Raw genomic sequence first — 22815 nt, forward strand, 5'->3', positions numbered from 1 at the left:
TAACCTTTAAAGGTCTTAATTGTCTGGGACCCTCATACCTATGGAACCACCTCTCCCATTACAACCTCCTACACTCATTTCAGTCATCGTCCAGGTACCTGGCCCTAGGATAGCTCGGTTAGCTGTCACCAGGGGAAGGGCCTTTTCAGCTGTGGCCCCTACCCTGTAGATAACACCCATGCTCTGCTGGACTTATTTGGTTTCTGCAGGGCATGCAATGCTGAATAGTCTAGGCTGGCCTTTGGAAGATAACCATGTTTGAGCAGTTTTAATAGTGGCAAGGTGTTGGCCACATATTTTAATATTTTAATGTTGATGTTTTATATTTGTTATTATGTTGTTCTTACCTTATTGGTTTTAACACTGCAAGTCACCACAAGACCCTGTGGGTGAGTGGTAACTAAAAGACAAGCAAACAAATAAATACACTTCTTCCTCCCCACTACAGACGCCTAACTGGTACAACTATTAGTATATGCAAAAGCTACCAGATCATTAGCATTTTCCACTAGTGATTCATAGGATCCAGGCCACTGACTATTAAACACAGCAGCAAATGCAATCGTCTTGCACATGGGAACTGGATACTATATGCAGGGCATATAATTTTGTATATGCTCTGATATGGAAGAAGGGCAGTTCTAACCTGTCTTCGTACAATGATCACTTGATCTTGGACTGCACTGGAATACCATGACATTTTCACCTAAAGCATAAACATTGTTTATAAACTGCACAACAGGAGTGCTCTCTTCTACATTATATCAGGTGTGGCCAAAACTATCATAATTAGATCTACAAGAACTGAACTATGCATAAGACAGGTAAGGAATTCTACTGCTGGAGTCCCTAGCTACCTCACTACATGTAATTAGGAGCCCAAAGGATACTGGCATACTTACCTGGTAACAAGTGGTGGGGTAACATTGCCCTCTTGTAAAATCACTTGGAAAATGAGAATTTACAGTAAGGAAATTCTTTTTTCTGCCTAGCAGGCAGGAGGGCATTCTGATAAGGCATTCTGATAAGTCAAGCTAGCTGGCAGCTTGGATAATGCATTTAAAGTTAAAGTTGCTTTCTTTCCGGCTCTCCCACCCTCCTCCTCCCCCATCTATTTGCCTTCCTTCCTTCCTTTCTTGTGGCTCTCAAATATCTGACATTCATGTCTTGCAGCTCTCAAACATCTGATATTTATTCTATGTGGCTCTTATGTTAAGCAAGTTTGTCCACCCGCTATAGTGCCTTGTGAACATTTGAACCAACATCCATACAGCAGTTCCACAAAAATCCTCTAATGAAGAGTTATCTAATGAAGAGTTATCTAAGAAGGTTACTAACATTCGGGGCCCACTCAGAGAATTGACTGAGGGGAGCTGTTTTCCCCAGGTCTTGTAACTGCAACTAAGCCAGGTCATAATAGTGCCCATAAGGACATAAACCAGCTTTGAAAGTACTGCTTGTTCAGACACTAAAACTAAAAAGGCTGCTTTGCATTTGGGCTCTTTTAAAGAGTTGTGCCAGGGGTCAAAAGAGGTCACCAAGTGGGCTGTGAAAACCCAATTTAAATTTCAGGTAAGAAACGTATACATTATGCCCAGATATGTGTGCTAGGTTTTACATGAAATTATGTGTCTGGGGATGGGATGACCCCCCCAAAAGAGAAATTTCTACCATGCCTCATTTTCTGTGGAAGTGATCTAGTGAAGACAAGACAGTCTTAAAGAAGCAAGAGATTGTGGGTGTGCCTCAAATCTGTAAATGTAGATCATGGCCTTGGAGTCGTACGTGTGTACGTGGAAGTAGAATGGTCGGGAGCAATTAGAGTTTTAACTCCAATACTTTTAGTAGTTGCACTTGCTTATGGTTAATTTAAAGAGAAGATTGTAGTGTAGTGTAGCCTTCCTAGACCTCAAAGACAAGGTAAGTTTTAAAATTATTTTTAAAATATCAGTAGCTAAGCAGGTTTTTTTTTTTAATTCATACCTAAATCCTTGTTGAAAAACACCAACACCAACAACATAGCCAGTAATGGTTAACAGGATAATCAGTGCCAGCTTAGTAAATCTTGGGCCTAGGAGACCTAGATTTAAATCTCTCCTTGCTGTGGAAGCTTGCTAGGAGACCTTAGATCAGTCAAATGCTCTCTGCCTCACCTTCCTCTCATGGTTGTTCTGAGGATAAAATGGAGAATGGAAGAATGTTATAAGTCACATTGGGTCTTCATTGGGGAGAAAATGAAGGTATAAAGGCCCATTTTCATCACATCAGCACTTCTAAATGATGATCTCATAAGCATTTCCCCCTCATGTAGAAACTTGAAATGGACAGTGATGGGTTGTTATTGTTGTTAAAGTACTGCAGATTTTACTCCAAATGTTTATTACTCAAAGCTGAACTGTATTTCAATCCCTACTTGCATAATTTCCTGTACACTTCTAACCATCCCCACTCTACAGACATAGAGAACTACAAACCCAAGAAATTCCTGCACGCATCAAATCTACTTCATGACCCCTCTTAAGCACAAGTGTCACACAAAGCACAAAAATCCATTCCCAAAGCATTTGGATTTTTGTTATGCTTTGAAACACATGGAAACTCCTCCCACCATTTCTATAAAACATTTTATTCTTCCCTAACATTTCCTTAATTTAAACTAAGGTTTCCAATGCATTTAATTAAAAGAAGGCGGTTTCCCAACTGTTTCTATCTCACTTGTATTAAATATTTTTCTGTATATCTATTATACTGGTACCAGGACTTGTACAAAAACTGCCACATCACACATATCCCCTCTGCCCTGATTTGGATCCAAATGTGTATGATAGCTATCAAATATCTCAATGCAAAGATTTTAGCGGCTCTTTTCACTCTAACTGTACAACATATAAGGAACTGCAACCAAATACAAACAGCAAGCAGATTTGAACTGTTTGTCAAGGAAATACACAGCAAATAGTTAAAATTTAGAATACAAATTCCCAAAGTTTCAAAATATCTAGCTCCAGAATAGAGCTCTGAATCATGCCTGATTGGATATGTAGGCATGCTGGTGAATTTTTTTACATGGTACAGGGCCAGTTATTAATAATAATTAGTTCCTCAAATTTGTCTTTTTGGAAAACAAGACTGGAGGCTGGAGGAGGAGAGTGATAACCTTTCTCCATTTCTCCTTCCTGTACTTTCCATGCACTGTCTATTCCATGTGAAGAAAAAATGATAGCGGAAGACAATGTAGATCACATCAGCATTCTTACTGTTCCCCTTTATACTTCATTCAGGGCTTGAGTAACACCTTCCCTTCTCCTGAGGTAACACAAAGGCTGTCTCCTTTCAGGGCATACAGAAGCCTGTGTTTGGAATGACCATCTGCAGTACACATGCGCAAGTGCGCACGCCCACACATACGCACGCACGCGCACACACACAGGAGCAAGGGGAAAAGTTGCATTAAGATGAGCAGAGCTAGTCTTCCTTTCCTGTGACAATGGCCAAAGGAGTTTTTAAAAGGCCACAGCACACAAACTGACTTTTACTGGGATAAACACAGAAGAGTACCCGGACACAGGTACAACCAAGATAAAGATAGGCAGCAAGAAATGCAGCTAACCACAAATGTGGCTGCCACTACAGATATACAGAAAATTTACTTCATCTAAACAATCAGTCTCTATAGGTGAAGTCAAGTGAAGAAAGACCATTCTCTCTCTTCATTTCAACCCCATCAAAATTGGACAGTTACTTTGCTAGGTATTTATTAACAGAAACAAACACAGTGCCAATGAACCAGGCACTGTGAAATTACCAATCCGTCAGCTTGACGTCCATACCTGGAAAAATTTTAGAAAAAATCATGTCAGTCAGTCCTGGAACATTTAGAAAGGATGGCTGTGATTACTAAGAGCCAGCATGAGTGTCTCAAGAACAAGTCATGTCAGACTAACCTTACCTCTTTGTTTGAGAAAGTTACTACCTTGTTGGATCAGGGGAATGCCATAGACATTGTTTATCTTGATTTCAGTAAGGCTTTTGATAAGGTTCCACATACTGTCCTTGTTGACAAATTCGTAAAATGTGGTTTGGATCCTGTTACAATTAGATGGATCTGTAACTGGCTTACGGATAGCACCCAAAGAGTGCTTGTGAATGGTTCCTCATCCTCTTGGAGAGGACTGACAAGTGGAGTGCCTCAAGGATCTGTTCTGGGACCTGTTTTGTTCAACATCTTTATAAATGATTTGGATGAAGGAATAGAGGGAATGCTTATTAAATATGCAGGTGATACGAAATTGGAAGGGGTTGCAAATACAGTAGAAGACAGAAACAGTATACTGGATGATCTTGACAGGCTGGAAAACTGGGCTGAAAACAATAAAATGAATTTTAACAGGGATAAATGTAAAGTTCTGCATTTAGGTAAGAAAAATCCAATGCATTCTTATAGGATGGGGGAGACTTGTCCTGGCAGTAGTATGTGCAAAAAGGATCTAGGGGTCTTAGTGGACTATAGGCTGAACATGAGTCAACAGTGTGATGCAGTGGCTAAAATGCAATTTTGGGCAGTATTAACAGAAGTATAGTGTCCAGATCACGTGAAGTGATGGTATCGCTTTACTCTGCTCTGGTTAGATCTCACACAGAGTATAATGTTCAGTTTTTGGCATCACATTTTAAAAAGGATATAGACAGGCTAGAACAGAGGAGGGTGACAAAGATGGTGAGCGGTCTGGAGATCAAGTGCTATGAAGAAAAGTTGAAAAAACTGGGCATGTTTAGCCTGGAGAGGAGGCAGCTGAGAGGTGATATGATCACTATCTTCAAGATAGTGTGGTATTGTCTTCTGTGGCCCCAGAAGGTAGGACCAGAACCACTGGGTTGAAATTAAATCAGAAGAGTTTCCAGAATATTAATGATAAAAGTACCAAAATATTAACGATAAAACTTATAGTCAGACCCTATTAACTGTGTTACTAAAAGAAAAAAAAAACAATTTGTTATGCCTAAAGGTTCAACTCACTATCTGCAGTCTTATCTAAATTAATAAATTCATGAAATTATTCCTACTTTTAAACTATGGTTAATTTTGAACCTTTTACCAGTTTGCCCGTTCAAACTCTTATGAGAGGGGAGCAAACACATAATTTCAACTCAAACACTGAAGCTACAAGTAGCATGATCTAAGATCTCACAGAGAAAAACTTGTGTGATTTTTAAGTAGGCCTCTGTGAATTGTTTGAATTTAGCAACAAATCACTAAAAGGGACGAGTTCCTTTACACAGACTACTTTTTCGGATTTTTTTCTAGATTTGTCCTGGTGGACAGGTAATAGTTTAAGGTAGAGGATTGTCCTATTATTTCTCTACTGGCTTAGTATGAGAAGGAGATGATTCCCTGTGTTGCCGTAAAAGTTTTAAAAAGGTAGTCCCCTGTGCAAGCACCAGTCATTTCCGACTCTAGGGTGATGTCACATCATGACTTTTTCACAGCACACTTTTTTACGGGGTGGTTTGCCACTGCGTTCCCCAGTCATCTACACTTCCCCCCAGCAAGCTGGGTACTCATTTTACCGACCTCGGAAGAATAGTGATTTGACCTCTTTCATTGTACTGCTTCATCTTGTCAACTCCTGAAAGGGATAAGGGGAGGTAGTATCTTTAGCTGTAACGTGGCCAAGAGCAACAAAGAAGGCTGGTTGTGCATCCCCTGTTGCCCAGCACAGCAAGCCATCTACTTTTGGGATGAGCCTTTTCCACTGCACCATGGCTCTCGAGAAGCAAGAGTTGTGAAGTTTACTGACTAGTAAACTTGAAGGAAAATGGCAGTATTGCCTGCTGTTGCAGGGAACAATACAAACAAAAGAGACAGCTGTGCAGACAGACACGAACAGCAAAGCCCCAAAAGGCACACAACTGTTGATGCTGCGAAGACTTGTACAACAAAGACTTTTACAAAAACTTGTATATTTGGAGTTTGGAGTCCTGTTTGGTGGAGGTCTAGCACTTTAGGACACTGGTAAGATCCCGTTTCCCGGAATTGCTTCCTCAGGCGCATACGTGCTCCAAACTACCTGTTCCAAGGGACTACTATTGCCATCAATATTACACACCACTCAATTCAAACTCAACACGGATCGTTGGCGTGGGCAGTAGACCTTCCCTTGGAGGAAACTGGTTTCTTTGGTCCATCACTTCAAAGAGTGTTTGACTGCCAGAGGAACTCTGATCTGCAGGTTTTGCTTCTGCATAACTTGGAATTGATAGGGTCAAAGTAGGAGCTGCAGAGGTCTGGAATGTAGTCTGTCCCATTGGACTGCGCCGATATTTGAAATAAGCAATCCCATCAGTTTGGTCAATGTTAGCGGAGGAGTGCAATGTTCCTGGATAACCGTCTTCGCGAGATGCTTGGTTTTCTGAACTTTCTCGGCAGTGAGAGAGTTCCTTCTGGTGTCTATAATCATCCCGAGATGCTCCAATCATTCAGATAGCTCTAGTGAGCTCTTGGGTAGATTGATGAGAAACCCGTGTTTCTGTAGACACAGAATAATCATCTGGACATCTGAATAGGATTTTTGCTTGGATGGTGACCATATCAACAGATCGTCCAGATACGGATGCACATGACTCCCTGTTGTCTGAGATAAGCTACAACATTTACCATCGCTTTCGTGAAGACTCTTGGGGCTGTGGCCAACCCAAAGGGGAGTGCTCTGAACTGGTAATGTCTGCTTCCCACACAGAAGCAGAGGAACCGATGATGAGATGGCAGGATTGGGATATGTAGGTACGCTTCTGTTAGATCCAAAGAAGTGAGAAAATCCCCTGGTTGAAGCACTTCTGAGATTGTCTTTAGAGCCTCCATATGAACGTGCCGAAGTTGTATGAACCTGTTCAGGAACTTGGGGTCGAGAACTGCTCTTCAGTCTTCGTTCTTCTTGGGAATTGTGAAGAAAATTGAGTATACTCCTTGACCCCTCTAATTCACTGGAACAGGTTCTATGGTCAGTATTTTGAGTAGATGTTGTACAGCTCTGTCCATGATGGTCCTTTTGGCAGCATTGTGTCAAAGGGGGGACACTAGAAAACGTTCCACTGTGTTTCTTTTGAATTCTACAGCATAGCCGTGTGAGACTATGTCTAATGTCCAGCAGTCTGCCTTGGATTCCACCCAGGCTATTTGGAAATGATGTAGCCGTCCCCCCACCGGAATTGATAGGCAGTCACGCCCTTGTTGGATTTGGGCTCCCTGTCCTGTTTGTCTGATCGGTCCATGTTTTGTCTGGAGAACCTGGAGCTGGTGAATCCCTTTCTGAAAGGTTGTCTAGGCTGGTTCCAGGTTGTCTTTCTGTTGTCCTATCTTGGTTTAGCCAGGGTGTGGGAGGAACAAAAAAGCTGGGAAGAGAAACCTCTCCTATCCGATCAGCGAAGGTTTTTAGGCATGGCCTTTTCTTATCCTTTGTCTCTATTGGTATTTTATCTAAGAAGCTGCCAAATAATTTTTCCCGTTGAAAAGGATAAGAAATCACTATATGTTTTGAGTGGTTGTCAGCAGGTCATGCCCTAAGCCAAACACCTCTTCTTGCTACAGCCCCAGAGGCCATACCCCTGGAACAGAAAGTGAGAGCGTCTAGGGACGCATCAGCAGAAAATTCTGCAGCCTTAAGTCACCTAGTGGTTCCATCCAGAATTTTTTAATTATTTTCTGGCAATAACTGAGTAAGCCTTCTGGCCCAAACTATCGCTGCTCTGGATACAATAGAAGATGCTGCACAAGCTTTTACTGCCATGGCAACCGTTTCATGAGGTTCTTTCAGTGCTAGATCAGTTTTTCTATCCCAGTTGTCCCTGAGGGAACCATGACCATCTTCAGACACTAGTCCTGGCATCTGAAGAGCTGTCACTGGGGAATCCACCATCAGTACCTGTAACATTTCATTTGCAAAACTAGGTAAATCATATAACTTCTTTAAAAATCCCAGGAACTGCCAGTTAGAATTAGGCTTCACCCACGCAGCCTTAAGTTACCTCTCAAAAAACTGGGGAAAAGGGGAACACCTTTGCTGAGGTGGATGAGCCAGGGAAAAATTCTCTATCCCCGGTGGTCTTATTTCTAGGATTAGTCTCTGAATTGGGAGCAAACTCCTCAGAGGAAGGATCTTGAAGAGCTAACGCTGTCATGAGTCTAGATAATAGGTACTGATAGTCATCAGATTTAAAGAAACGAACAGACTGTTCTGGAACGCTGACATCCTCCACCTCCTTACAAGAAATAAAATCCCCCTGATCTTTGGACTGTGACTCAGAATCAGAAGCAGCATCCTCTGATTCTTCTCCTGTGAGCCTATACTCTGGGGCCTGTTTTCTGGCTGCTTTAGTTAGCCAGCTGCCCTCTTTTGAATACTACTGTAAAGGGCAACATAGAGGAGGAGGAGGGGAAGGGGATCTGGACCTCACTGATCCTGTACCTAAGTTCTCGTTACGGCAAACATTGAAAATTTCAGCCCTGATACACTGCTGTAGCATGTGCATAAACTCCCAAGGGAAGGGCCCCTGAATGTTTGCTGCATTACCGGACTGTTGAACCTGGGTTGGATCTTTTGCGGAGGTTTGTCCCGATAGGGTTTGCTCTCCTGGCCCGTCTCCCGACTGGAGATTGGCAACCAAAGCTGTGAATGCGGCTTGGGAATCATGGCACCTATTGGTTGTCATTCGCGCCAAAAAATTGCTTCGAAGATGGCCGCCATCTCTAGCAACTCGCTGTGAAGGGGGAGACTCTGCTGCATCCATAGAAGTAGCTGAATGCTTCGGTCTGCGGTGACCTGAGTCACTTGTGCGGGAAACGTTGCCGGGAATAAGACAAGAAGGCATGTCGGTGCCGGTTTCTTCCCCCACAGCCTCCGTCTGAGACCCAGGAGCAGGCGCGTCTTCCAGGAAGTCGTCTCTAAAGTGATCCATTTGCGCCTTCCTCGCTATGCGGTGAAGCAGTTGCTTTGAAGTAGCCAGGGCAACACTGTCCCTAGTCTCTCTCAATCAGTAGAGATCTGAGCTAGGAAGGTCAGAATAATAGAAAGAAAGGTAAGGAATGAAATAAGTTATTTGAGTAAGGTTGGAAGAGGAAGGAAATAGAAGTAATAGTATAAGAGAAAGAATAGAGCTCTCCCTCTTGAGGCAGGAAAGTAACTGAAGAGATGGGTGTTCCAGTGTCACAGGAAAAGAAGAAAAGATTCTATTTCCTGCCTCCCTGACACAGTGGTGGGAAACACCCAAGATGTCCTCCAGCTCAGAGGGAGAATGTCAATTCATTGCTTTGCCCATGTGTTAGGGAGGTAAGCAAGGCCAAGTGAACTACAATCTATTGCTCTGTGGTGAGAGGGTTGGGCTGGGGTTTGACACTTTGGCCAAAGGGTGACCTCACAGGAACTATCCTTGGATACCAGTGGCTGAAGCAGAAAGCCCCCTTGCTGTTCCCCAGAGATTTAGTCATGATTGAGTCCTCCTCACCTTGATCAGTAGGTTGGGAGAGGCAAATTCACATGCACCTAGCCACTTCAATCCTGCAGCAAAGATTACCTATCCTTGTAAAAAAAAAAAAAGCCAAAGACTTGACCTTTTTTTTCTGTCTACTATTCTGAAGTTAAACAAGAAATGCTGCATTTGTGACTCTAGCAGACTTCATCAGCAGCAATCCTCATTTCCGCACAAGCTCAGAGCTTACTGGATCTGCAGTTAGGCAATCCAAATGAGCAAAGTTAGATTAGAGAAATATGTCAAGCAGCTTGCCCCCACATTAGTGGGAACAAGACAAGCAAGGAAAACTTCTTCGTAATCGAATATTTGTATACTGTTACTTTTTCCTGTCAGGTGCATTGGGCAGGTATACAATGATTACAAAACATTTATTCTCAGTGTTTATTCTCATTGAGACTCAAGACAAATTACAAAAATAGAAAACAGTAATAGAGATCAATATATACAATGCAATAAAACAGCCATTGGTACTTACCATGAAGGGTCCTTCTCCTCTGAGGTCAGGAGGCCATCTCTGTAAGTTATTCCCATCCAGGGAGGCAGAAAATACTTTTTCCAACCTCCTGTTAGCACCTTCAGAATGACCCTCCCTTCAATTCTGGGACTCTGAAAGTACCGGGAAAGTTGGTAGAAACCATTATCAAGGACAGAATGAGTAGGCACATTGATGAACACGGGTTATTGAGGAAGACTCAGCATGGGTTCTGCAAGGGAAGATCTTGCCTCACTAACCTGTTGCATTTCTTTGAGGGGGTGAACAAACATGTGGACAAAGGAGACCCGATAGATGTTGTTTACCTTGACTTCCAGAAAGCTTTTGATAAAGTTCCTCATCAAAGGCTCCTTAGAAAGCTTGAGAATAATGGAGTAAAAGGACAGGTCCTCTTGTGGATCAAAAACTGGCTGAGTAATAGGAAGCAGAGAGTGAGTATAAATGGGCAGTCTTCGCAGTGGAGGACGGTAAGCAGTGGGGTGCCACAGGGCTCGGTACTGGGTCCCATGCTCTTTAACTTGTTCATAAATGATTTAGAGTTGGGAGTGAGCAGTGAAGTGGCCAAGTTTGCGGATGACACTAAATTGTTCAGGGTGGTGAGAACCAGAGAGGATTGTGAGGAACTCCAAAGGGATCTGTTGAGGCTGGGTGAGTGGGCATCAACGTGGCAGATGCGGTTCAATGTGGCCAAGTGCAAAGTAATGCACATTGGGGCTAAGAATCCCAGCTACAAATACAAGTTGATGGGGTGTGAACTGGCAGAGACTGATCAAGAGAGAGATCTTGGGGTCATGATAGATAACTCACTGAAAGTGTCAAGACAGTGTGCGTTTGCAATAAAAAAGGCCAATGCCATGCTGGGAATTATTAGGAAGGGAATTGAAAACAAATCAGCCAGTATCATAATGCCCCTGTATAAATCGATGGTGCGGTCTCATTTGGAGTACTGTGTGCAGTTCTGGTCGCCGCACCTCAAAAAGGATATTATAGCTTTAGAGAAGGTGCAGAGAAGGGCAACTAGAATGATTAAAGGGCTGGAGCACTTTCCCTATGAAGAAAGGTTGAAACGCTTGGGACTCTTTAGCTTGGAGAAACGTCGACTGCGGGGTGACATGATAGAGGTTTACAAGATAATGCATGGAATGGAGAAAGTAGAGAAAGAAGTACTTTTCTCCCTTTCTCACAATACAAGAACTCGTGGGCATTCGATGAAATTGCTGAGCAGACAGGTTAAAACGGATAAAAGGAAGTACTTCTTCACCCAAAGGGTGATTAACATGTGGAATTCACTGCCACAGGAGGTGGTGGCGGCCACAAGTATAGCCACCTTCAAGAGGGGTTTAGATAAAAATATGGAGCAGAGGTCCATCAGTGGCTATTAGCCACAGTGTATGTGTGTATATAACATTTTTTGCCACTGTGTGACACAGAGTGTTGGACTTGATGGGCCGTTGGCCTGATCCAACATGGCTTCTCTTATGTTCTTATGTTCTTATGAGTAGCCATAATTCAAGTAACATTCTGTTAAATAAACATACTAAACAGGAACATTAATAACCACATAACTGTACCCCATGAGATACAGGGTAGAAAGGCAACTAGAAGAAAACAGCACATAGAAACAGGAATGCTGATGATGATTGGAGGCCTGAGATGGTCTCCTGACCTCAGAGGAGAAGGACCCTTCACGCTAAGTACCAATAGTCATTCTCCCTCTGAGATAGAGGCCATCTCTGTGGGACCTCCCAGAGCAGTGTCCCTTAGATGGGTGGGTCATCATCATTGGCTGTCATTAAGATGTGCTGCAAAACTTTTCTTCCAACTGCAGCATCAGCTAAAGCCAAATAATTCAGTTTGTAGTAACAAACAATCGAGAACCATTCAGTCACTTTACAAGGATGGCTGCATTGGTGGACGAACTACACAAGGAATGTGCCATAATTCTGGCAGGTGTCTCCAGCCCAGAAGCCTTGCAGGCCACAATATTACAAGCCTTGAGAACTAAGCTAATGGAAGCCTTAGACATTCGACTTTCAGACCAGGAGGGTGATATGTTGCTTAAGCAGCTGTCTGTTTTCCTGATGGGCTCTGTCCTTGAAATGTAGATAATGGGTGCTCTGTGGACGTCCAAGGTATGCCACATGAGTTCCTTAGGATGCTTGGACTGTGGGCAAAATGTGAGAAGATAGATCTCTTGTGATCTGTGAAAACTGAAAACAAACTTTAAGCAAAAATGTTGGATCAGTCCTGAGCACTACCCAATCTGTGTGAAGGATGCAAAGGTTTGATTTTACAGATAAGGCACTAAGCTCTGAGACTCTGCAAGCTGAGGTTACAATAATTAAGAAGAGAGTCTTCATACATACCCACTACAGACCAACTTCTCTGAAACACTCAAAGGGAAACTTTGCAAGGGCAGACAATACCGTGTGGATTTGATGGATACAGGAATGTGGAGATGAAGGATCTGCCTTCCCATGATGGACAACTGGTAGGGATGAAGAGAATGCTGCAGTGGTCTGGAGTAAAGCCTGGTCCAGTGGACTGTGTCTAAGCAGGAGAGCAGCAGACCCATGAGTTTGTCCAGAAACAATAGGGATCAAAAGTTGTCCTAGATTACCTGAATCACAACAGCCTGGATCTTACACCTTTTCCAGTGGGAGGAAAAAGGAACTGCAGGATGTTTCAATGATGGTTCCTACTGTTCAATCTGTTGAGACATTTGAAGGAAAACTCTTTGCCTAATTAACAATGAAATCATGTCCCTGCAGGCAGAGGAGTGTGGACTAGGTATCCCAATTATGCTTGGAGAGGCTGCTGAACCTGATGAGAAGGGCGTCTAGGTATGGATGAACATAAATCCCCTGGTGCCTGAGGTGGCCTACAGGGTTTACCAGGATCTTGGTACATGCCCTGACGGCCTTGGAAAGTCCAAAAGGAAGTATATAAAGGTAGTTATGAGGGAAAGCATGTAAGAAAAATCAAGATTTTAAGAGTTACATAAAGGCAAGGCCTGATCTAAGCTGCTCTCTCTGTAGGTTAAGGAAAAGAACTGAAGGCAGGGTAATTCTAAAGGCGCCAAAAGGAAGTGGAAAAAAGTATTTCCTGCCTCCCTGAAGAATGGATGGGAATAACCCACAGAGATGGCTTCCGCCTCAGAGGGAGAACTGGATTACACAGTTCGAGCAATGAAATAAAGTAAAATATACCTCATAAACTGTATTTCACAACTGGAAGCAGACAGAAAAACTCTACATGAAGTCAGCATAAATATTTATTTTATAAGCAAATCTATCAATTCTAAACTATTCAGATTTTACTTATCAGTTTTGTGTGTCAGCCTTTATTTTCATGGATGCCACACTGTGATTTTCCAAAAATAGCTTAATTTTTTATCAGCACAACTGCAGACATATAGCTATTTCTGTATAGAAAGAAAAACTGAGTTTTAGTGAGATTTGAAACACAAGCCATTTATTAAGTAAACTGAATGAAAACTATACCAATGTAATTTTACGGTAGCATGCAGAAAATTCAAGTAACACAGATCTCTGTAGGCAGCAGAAAAGTTAAAAATAGAAAATATCTTAAAATATAACTGGTCTCCCTTTAAAGTTAATTCAGAATTCATTTAAACAAAGAACAAAATATGCTGACTTCACATAATCAATTTTTAGATATTCAAACATAACTGTGATGAAGATGTAATCTCATGCTGCAACAGATACTGAAAACTGAATTATTATTTAAAATAGTCCTTTAACTCTGATTGAAGCTCTATTTAGCAACCACTGGCTTCAACGGAAGTACAGAAGCATTTTCCTCTCAAAAACCAGATCATCCTTGTACATAATCCTAAAGTAAAATTGTAATTTCCAATTTCATTAAAGCCCACATTTTGTGGCATTATAGCCAGCTGTCATGAAAAAAGACCACTTCACAGAAGAATTACTTAGGGGAACAATGAGATAAAATATCAGAATAGATGCTGAAGGAACAAATGTCTCTTGTCCAAATCTCAAATAAAGGAATATAAATATTTTAAAATCTCTGTACTGGAATAGAGAGAAGAGAAATAGGAGATTTTAGAATAATACTTTTTCTGCTTTATATTCCTCAAGGCACACTAATAATCCCAACTTGGGCAAAGAAATGTGAGTTTATGAACACTTAAGAAACACAAAATAAATTTCATGTGTTAATCCCTGAAATTCAGGTACAATGCCTAAAAAGTTTTGTTTAGTACTCATCTCCTTCAAATCCAAGAGATATTTGCACAATCATAACTTCATGTTACTAGTGAAAGCTGTAAACCTTAAGGCAACAAAACATGGTTAAAGCAATCAGTAAAGATCACTGAATTTATTGTAGAATAGCTTTCCTAGAATCCACTGCAAGAACTATCGAGTATTACACACACACATGGGGCATTTTACAAAACGAGTCCAGCAGGCACAGCATTCCAAGACAAAGGTAAATTATTTTACACTGATATAGCATATAGATAAAAACAAGATGCAGTCAAAAGAGCAAATGATTCAGAATGGCTAAAGACTACTCCCAATACCTGATGAACTGGCAAAGTAAAATGCTTGTGGGGGGATAAATAAATCGGAAAGAGAATGCAGGAAGAGCTGGAAAGGCACAAACTTTTGGGAGAGGAGGAAGAGAAAGGAGGAGGCCAATGTGGAATGAAGCAGATGAAGAGCTGTTTAGAAACGGAACAGAAGAAAGATGAGAGAAGAAAGGGCCAGGGCACCTCAGTCCTGAAGTGAGGCTGGGAGATAGCTGATGTGGGTTACCAAGGTGGTGGCTTATTACCCCACTGTTGGCTTATTTTCTCACATCCACTGTACTCCTAAACCTTAACTAGGGCAGCACAATGACTAACAGTACAATTGTATGCAAAATGACTCCAATGGGATTAGACTGAGTAATTCTGAACAGAACTGCACTATAGGAGCACATCAAGTGCATGGCTGCTTCTAAGGAGCAATTATTTTCTACTGGAAGCCAGCCACCCAGTCTCTATTGAGACCAAGTTCATAATGACAAATGTACACTGGAATTCCAACTCAATAGCTCCATACTGCATTATCCTTTAAGAGTGACGTTAAGTCTAATATGAAATATCCAAAGAAGCCTAAGTGATCCTCCTAGCAGTTACTCACTAGAGATATACATTTTGTTTTTTAAAGAGATTTTTTAAGCTATAGTTTTTTATTGTTTAAATACAGACAACAAACATCACCTGGGTAATCCACATCAGCTATTCTCCCAGCCTCACTTCAGGACTGAGGTGCCCTGGCCCTTTCTTCTATCATCTTTCTTCTCTTCCCTTTCTAAACAGTTCTCCATCTGCTTCATTCCACACAGGACTCCTTCTGCCTCTTTCTCCTCTCCCAAAAGCTTGTGCAGCTCTTCCTCCATGCTCTTTCTCATTTATCCCCCCCATAAGCACTTTATCTGCTCCTTGTTCCTCCCAGGCTGTCTTCTCTGTTCCAATCAGAACCCCCAATCACTCTCAAGATTCCACACACACACACCCAAAAAAGTCTGTTCTTTGGTCAGGCTTGCTCACCCAGATGCAACAAATGACACATGTCCCCAGCCAAATAGCTCACTACCAGGAACAACACAGACCTGGCCAGTCGGTCAGCTAGTCATCAGGCTCAGAGCTGGGCACACTGAGAATTCTTTGTTGCAGGCTAGGGCGATGGTTCAGGTACACCTGCATCACCAGTAGACGTCAGTTCCACATTATTCTGCTTGCTCATGTTGCAGTGGCCAACATATATTGTAGGGGCAGCATACATGTATTGGTTCTTTGGTGTTCTGAGATACATACCTTCTGCTGCTATATATACAACATGCATACAACACACAGCTGATCATTGGAACCTTTTCCTCAGGAAACATAAGAATATGTTGATATTAATCAGGATGACTAGTTCTTATTTTCTCACATCCACTATGTTCTTAAACCTTAACTAGAGCAGCACAATGACTAATGGTATAATTGTATACAAAATGACTCCAATGGGATTAGACTGGAGTAACTCTGCATAGAACTGCACTATATGAGCACATCAAGAAACTCATGCTTTGGCCATCGATTCATTTGCCTTTGAGAAAGCCAAACCGGACTGAAAATCCAGCACACATTGTAAACTACTGCAATTCAGCCTTCCTGCATGGCAATCAACCAGTCCAGGGGACTCAGAGAAATAATTCAGAACTACCTTTACCTCTCTTCCCCTCACAGTCCCTACAAAGAAAAACAGCACAGCAGGACAAGGCTGGAAAAGTCAAGGAGCATGCAGAAATTGGAGCTCAGCCCTTTCCCTGCAGTATGGGGATAATATTTACAGATTTGCAAGAAATACAATACCGTAATATACACAAAGACTTTTTAATGTTCTTAAGTTCTACATAAATGCTATCAGGATGTAAGTGAGTGGTTCTGCTTTAGAATGAAGAAAATAAAGTTACCTTAGCATTATAAAATCAACCAATATCTCATTTCTGTATACTACAAATTGGGACCCTGTGCACCTGGTTGTTAAAAATGGTCAGTTTCATACAAGAAAACTCCCAGTGTATTGTATAGTTAAATACTCAGTTCCCCATCCTGAAAGACCAGGAACTTATTTGCTTTTGTATGAATTAAAGGCAGGTTTGGAGCAATACTACCTTTATTCCAACCTTATCCAACCACCAGCAGAACAGCAACTTTAAAAATTACACATCATCAAAGTATTTCTCAATGTGGCACCCATCTGTGGATACCTAAATCCAAAGACTGGGCCATGAAAAGACAAGACATACCTCTACAAACCAGAGCAAAGCTCATAAAAAAAAAATCTGAAATCTAAAACAAAATATATTAGGGAGTTAAGGTTGCCAGGTCAATTTACCTGGCCTGCAGGGGGTGGGAGGGAGCCTTCTGGGAGCGGGGAGGATGGGGCAATGTCATCAGTGTGATGATGTCATGTGTAAGTGACATCATCATGCTGGGCACATCACACCACAACTCTAGTATTTTAGTCAAAATGCAGTCAACAACGTCAATGCTGTTTGGGGGTAGGGTTTCCCCAGTCAGCCAGCAGCAGATTGGAGCACCCAAAATCAGGGCAAATACTGCCCGGACTGGGGGTTTGGCAACCCTATGGGGAGTTAAAACCATCCAAAATGATAGATGCAAAGCCCGGATTTATTTAAAACATATATTAGCTGCCTTCTCTCTTGCGGAACTCAAGGCGGCTCCCAATAGCTTTAAGAAAGGAATGTTCACAGTAACCACTGCTAGGCAAACACAACAGTACCACCACCCTTCAAACCTTGGTAATTAATGTCACATGACACTGTGTGTAATATAGCCAGGAGAACTGAAGACTGTCTGGCAGCCTTAAGTTCTAACTCTTTTAGAGTTATGCACCACAAGATGGTGAGCTAGACTTATTTTGGGGGGGTTGAGAGAGCTCTGAGAGCTGTGACTGACCCAAGGTCAGTCACCCAGTTGGCTTCTTGTGGTGGAGCGCAGAATCAAACCCGGTTCTCCAGATTAAAGTCGGCTACATTTATTTTATTATATTTGACTTATAGCCCTCTCTCCCCTGCACAGCAGGGCTCGGGGTAGATAACAACAAATACCAACAACATTAAAAAGATAAATAGATTTGCCATTAGATATTAAAAGAATTTATCACAGCAGTTAAACCAGTAAATCAATAGCCAATAATTTAACACAATTTGGTGTTTTTTCTATCAGAAAAGATAGATGGGCAACAAAAGAACAAAGCAGGGGAGGCCAAAGCCCTTGTGGAACATCTCCATTTTGCAAGCCCTCCGGAACAGCTTTAGGTCCTGCAGGGCCTGGATCTCACTTGGAAGAGCATTCCACCAGGCCGGCACCAGAGCCGAGAAGACTCTGGCTCTGACTGTGGCTAAATTAATATCTTTTGGTCGGATATCTTTGGGAAGATTAGGGCCAGGAAACCTGATACCAAGAAATTTGCATAACACACTCAAGTCCAGCTGTTCATTAGTGTTCAAAAGCAGCCATCCCAATAGCTAGTATAATGTACTAATTAAAGTTTAAGATTAGGATCTCAGAGACCCAAATTCAAAACCCCATTCTGCCATGGAAGCTCACTGTGTAAACCTGGGCCAGATGCACACTCAGCCTTATCTACCTCACAGCATTATTGATAAGATAAAATACAGGTCCGAAGAATGAGATAAGGGAGAAGGACATGTTATAAATGAAGTAAATAAATAATAGCTAGAGCTGAAGATGGAAGCAAATAAAAGAAAGAATGTATTGCGAATGGGTAAAAGTTGGAGGTAGGAGAGAAGGAAGCAGGGAAACTTGACAATGTGGGGAGTTGTCAGGGGGAAGGAAAAAGGAAATAGTTTGGGGAAGGGATACAGGAGAAAGTGAGGTGCCCTCAGCAAATCCATGCAGGTTTATCATCATACAGCTGGGCCCAATCCAGTTGGCACCGTGCAACTAGGCCTAGTAAGCACCCAGCAGCGGGTGCCACACAATTTGGCCAGAGTTTTCTCAGGGAGAGGCTGCCAAAGGAAGAGGAGGGAAAGCTGAAGGGGGGGCAGATAAAGGTAGACTGGTTGGTGGGAAGAAAAGAAAGAAACAGGAAAAGGGGAGATTATATGGGAGTTTTCAAGGAAGAGAAAAAGGAAATAGTAGTGGAGAGGGAAATGAGATGTTCCTCACAAATGAGATGTTCCCCTCTCCCCATTTACACTCAACCGGTACCGACTTGTTGATTCTGGTTCTAAAACGGTCCATCTGTCCTCTACCAGAGCCCAGCCATGGGTGGAATATGACTGCCTCCAAAAACATGTTGGTTAAAGAAATTATGCCTAACAAAACTCATAACAGACAGTGAAAATCAGTACAGCCAGTTTATTTCCAGTGTTATGACATGCAGTGTAATGGATAAGCTGGGTGTGTGTGTACTGTGCCGTCAACTGATGGCAACCCCGGCAAGGGACTTTCAAGGAAAGTGAAAAGCAGAGGTGGTTTGCCATTGTCTTCCTCAGCAGCCTTCCTGGAAGTCTCCCATCCAAGGCTGACAAGATCTAGCTATACCATGCCACCTTCCCTTCCAATGGATGAGTCATATGCCGGTTTTATTTTTCTTCCCCCAAAGTGGAAAACAGTACACCCAGTGTCCAAAGGGGATATAAAGAATTCCTTAAAGGTCCCATATCCCAGCAGAATGTTTGTTCAACTGTGTGTGTGCATGTGTGTAAAGTGCAGTCAAGTTGCAGATGACTTATGGCGAAACCAGCAAGAGCTTTCAAGGCAAGTGAGATGCAGAGGTGGTTTGCTATTACCTTCCTCTGCACAGTTGTCCTTGGTGGTCTTCCAAATGCCAATCCTGCTTAGCCAAAACCTAAAAAGACATTTCTACCTACTGGCAAGAAGAGCTCATAATCTGAAGCCTCATTTTAAGAAACAAAATTTAGAAGATTTTGATACTCAGACCACTTCAATTTAGTTAAAAGTTTATTCTTCTATTTAAACATAGACACATTGTCAACTATGCCATAAAGCTGACTGTATTTTCTCACAACGTGCTTGCTTAACTATTCTTGGAATCACACCATAGACCTTTTAAGTTAATAATTTCAAAAATGCTGCTGACATGCAATCTGATGCAAAAGAAGGGCCTTGCTTGCTCTCTCAAAAAAGAAAGAAAACTGAATAAAGTTGCACAGTCTTCTCTTGGTTAACCACAACTCTGGGAGCAAGAATTAAGATACTGCAGCACATACACTGGTTAGAATGAGCAACAGATTTCCAGAATGAGCAACAGATTATTATTCACTATAATAATAATGCACAATCCTTTAAATGTGATCACATGGTCTCTATACATGCACGGGGCAAGTGCAGATTTATTCTACTCAATGATCACCCCTAAACTGCAATGTTATATTTTATGTCAACTACCTTTAGGCCTATAGTGCTGATCCGTAAGTAGTAGGAAAGGGAGCACAAAGGGATTCCTCAAAACTTCGCATACGCTATTCAGATACCAAGTGCATTCGTGGGGGGGGGGGGGGGGGGTCTGTGCCTGTCTCATGGCAACCGTTAAAACAACTACTACCACCGCTATATCGAAACAAGCCATGCAAACTTAGGCCAAGAACTTCAGCGTCTTTATTTTAACTTAACCATTTGCAGTTTTAACCAGAAGTTTTAAGACTCTAGCGTTTCTCAGAAAAGCTAAACACGCTTCCTTGGGCAGGGAGCTGCGCTGAATAAAGTGCGATTCCCTTACAAGCACCGGCTGGGGCTGGGAATACTCCCACAAAGCCAACCTCTCCCTCCCTCTCCCCCTCCCCGGCCAATGCCCCCGAGCCACCTCCTGCGGCCTCCCTCTGCCCTTCCATCCTTCATCCCAGCCCAGCAACGTCAGAGGAGGGCAGGAACCTCCCAGGGGGGTTTCTTTCTCCCCCCCCCCCCTCTCACCTTGTAATCCTCACGGCTGAGGTTTTGCAGTCGTTCCTTGCCTGAGGCTGCCCGGATTTCGACGACGCCGGCCGGAGGTTCCTGGGGACGCGGCGGGGGCTGCGGCTCCTGCTGCCGCGTGGCGGGGCGGTGAGCTCCGCGCTGTCCCACGCTGAGCGCCCCGAAGTCCAGCGTCTTGCTCTCGAAGGCGCCCTCCACGCTGCAGAACATCCCGCCATACTTCTGGCGGGGGACTTGGTCGGCCGTGCCTGGGCGCGCCAGGTACACGGGCAGCTCTTCGTCCGCCGCCTCAGGAGGCTCTCGCTCCCGGCCTCTCCTCCCGCCGCTCGAGGCCATGGCGCTCAAGGGACTATGGGGCAAGCCGGCTCCTTTCTGCCGCCTGTAAGGAGGGGAGAGGCTTCGAGCGCGCCACAGCCCCTCTCGCCCGCCGCCGCCGCGCCTCAGCTTAGGCGCGGAGTGACTGAGTGAGGAACAGAGCGAGAGAAAGAGCGGCCGCCGGGAGGGAGGTGGCGGAACTGCTTGGACCGCCACGAGGACTTTTCACACGAGCCGCCCCCCCCCCTCCCCTTCCCTCCGCTCAAGCAGAAAAAAAGCTGCTCCCCTTCCAGGGAGAGACGACGCGGCGTGTAATGAGCGTCCGCGAAGATCGCAGGCGAGGGATCTTCTTCCGTTCTCTCTCATTGTGCAACGGAGATACTCCTTGTAGAACAGAGTTGTCACAACTTCCAAGTCGAAATGTCTTGGCGGGGAGTAGGCAACGGGATTGCCATTTTTTTCCTTTCAGTTTTTCTTTTGCAAAGCTGACTTCTGTATAGGAGTAGGACGCACAGAAAAAGGGGGTGTTTTCTAGGGGTCAGGAATAGCACTTACCAGGAATGTTCCTGCCAGAATGCTAAATGGCAAGCTACTGTAGGAAAGGGCATAGCAAGGAAAAGAATTTAGCATCCATATTCCTGTGAGTTCACCCCTTAGGATGTCCTACTCTGTGGTAGCCCCTCCCACAATAGTTTGAGTAATACGTCTGACTGTAGTCTGATAGAAAAACAGGTACTAACTGCTGTTTATCTATTGAGTGTATAAAAGCATTTCACCAACTTAAGGGGAAAAGGCAGCACTTTTATAGTTATTTGTTATGTAATTATTTTTATGATTTTTGTATATATTATATGTTGTATACTGGCCGGAGTCCTGCTTGCAGGAAATGGAGGGGGACAGAAATCAAATACACATTTATTTAGTTATATACAATAAATGGTGCTGGGATTTCAATGCCTGTCCTAAATGAATGCTGTTGAAGCCGAGTGTGATTATTTGGTGACAAAACCAGGATGCAGGCATATGGTCTATAAATTGCATATTAAGCCACACCCCATGATGTCACCACTGTTTCACACACGGGTTTTTGGTGGGAAAAGCCCAGCGGGAACTCATTTGCATATTAAGCTACACCCCCTCACACAAAGCCAGCCGGAACTGTGTTCCTCTGCACTCCTGCTCAACAAAAAGCCCTTCATATGACCTAGTCAGGGGTGGTCCGATGCCCCATTGCGCCCTAGGCAGACTTGCTGCCTGGAGCCCCCCCCCCCTGTGGCTCCGCACCTCCCCTCTCCCCACCGTGCCTCCTCCTCCCTCCCTTCGGACCCTTCCCCACCCCATGCTGATTTCAATGCTGGAACCGGCTCTAGCACCACATTCCAGTTATCTAAAGCCCCCCCTCCCCGGCCAATCACTCAATTGGTGGGTAAAACTGTGCTGCGGGGCCCGGCTGTGCTCACAGTCTGTCAGGACCAGCATCCTGAAAGGGCAGCCCCTCTGCCGCTGACTCCTCCCCTCCCCACTTCCTGGATGGAAGAGGAGTCAGCGGCAGCAGGGCCGCCCTTTCAGGATGCTGGTCCTGACAGACTGTGAGCACGGCCCGGCCCCATGGCATGGTTTTACCCGCTGATCAAGTAATCAACTGAGGGAAGGGGGGGGGCTTTAGATAGCTGTTTCCAGCATTGAAATCGACATGGGGTGGGAAAGGGTCCGAAAGGAGGGAGGAGGTGTGGGGGGGGGGGAAGGAAGGGAACGGAGGGATGGGCGGCAGCAGTAGCGGCAGGCGGAGGAGGCAGGCATACTAGGTGCTTGCCTGGGGCACCGGGAGGGGGTGGGGAGCCCAATATGGTGCCCCCACCCTCCCAGCAACTTAGGCAACTGACTAGTTTGCCTAGTGGGCGAGCTGGACCTGGACCTAGTGCTGAAAACCTGGAACTAAAAACAGGTAGCTGGCGGAACCTTGTAGAAATATCAGTCT

General features: G+C 43.7%; 1 protein-coding gene across 1 annotated transcript in view; it reads right to left on the reverse strand.

Moving 5' to 3' along the window:
- Positions 1-20858, reverse strand: part of DPYSL3 (dihydropyrimidinase like 3) — a 106597-nt gene extending 85739 nt beyond the window's left edge. The window contains exon 1 of the mRNA XM_060240560.1: positions 20523-20858. Within this exon, the coding sequence (XP_060096543.1) occupies positions 20523-20858 (336 nt within the window). The remainder of the gene's footprint in view (positions 1-20522) is intronic.
- Positions 20859-22815: the final 1957 nt, after the last annotated feature.

This window comes from Heteronotia binoei, chromosome 5 (genome assembly GCF_032191835.1).
Source record: "Heteronotia binoei isolate CCM8104 ecotype False Entrance Well chromosome 5, APGP_CSIRO_Hbin_v1, whole genome shotgun sequence".
NCBI lineage: Eukaryota > Metazoa > Chordata > Lepidosauria > Squamata > Gekkonidae > Heteronotia > Heteronotia binoei.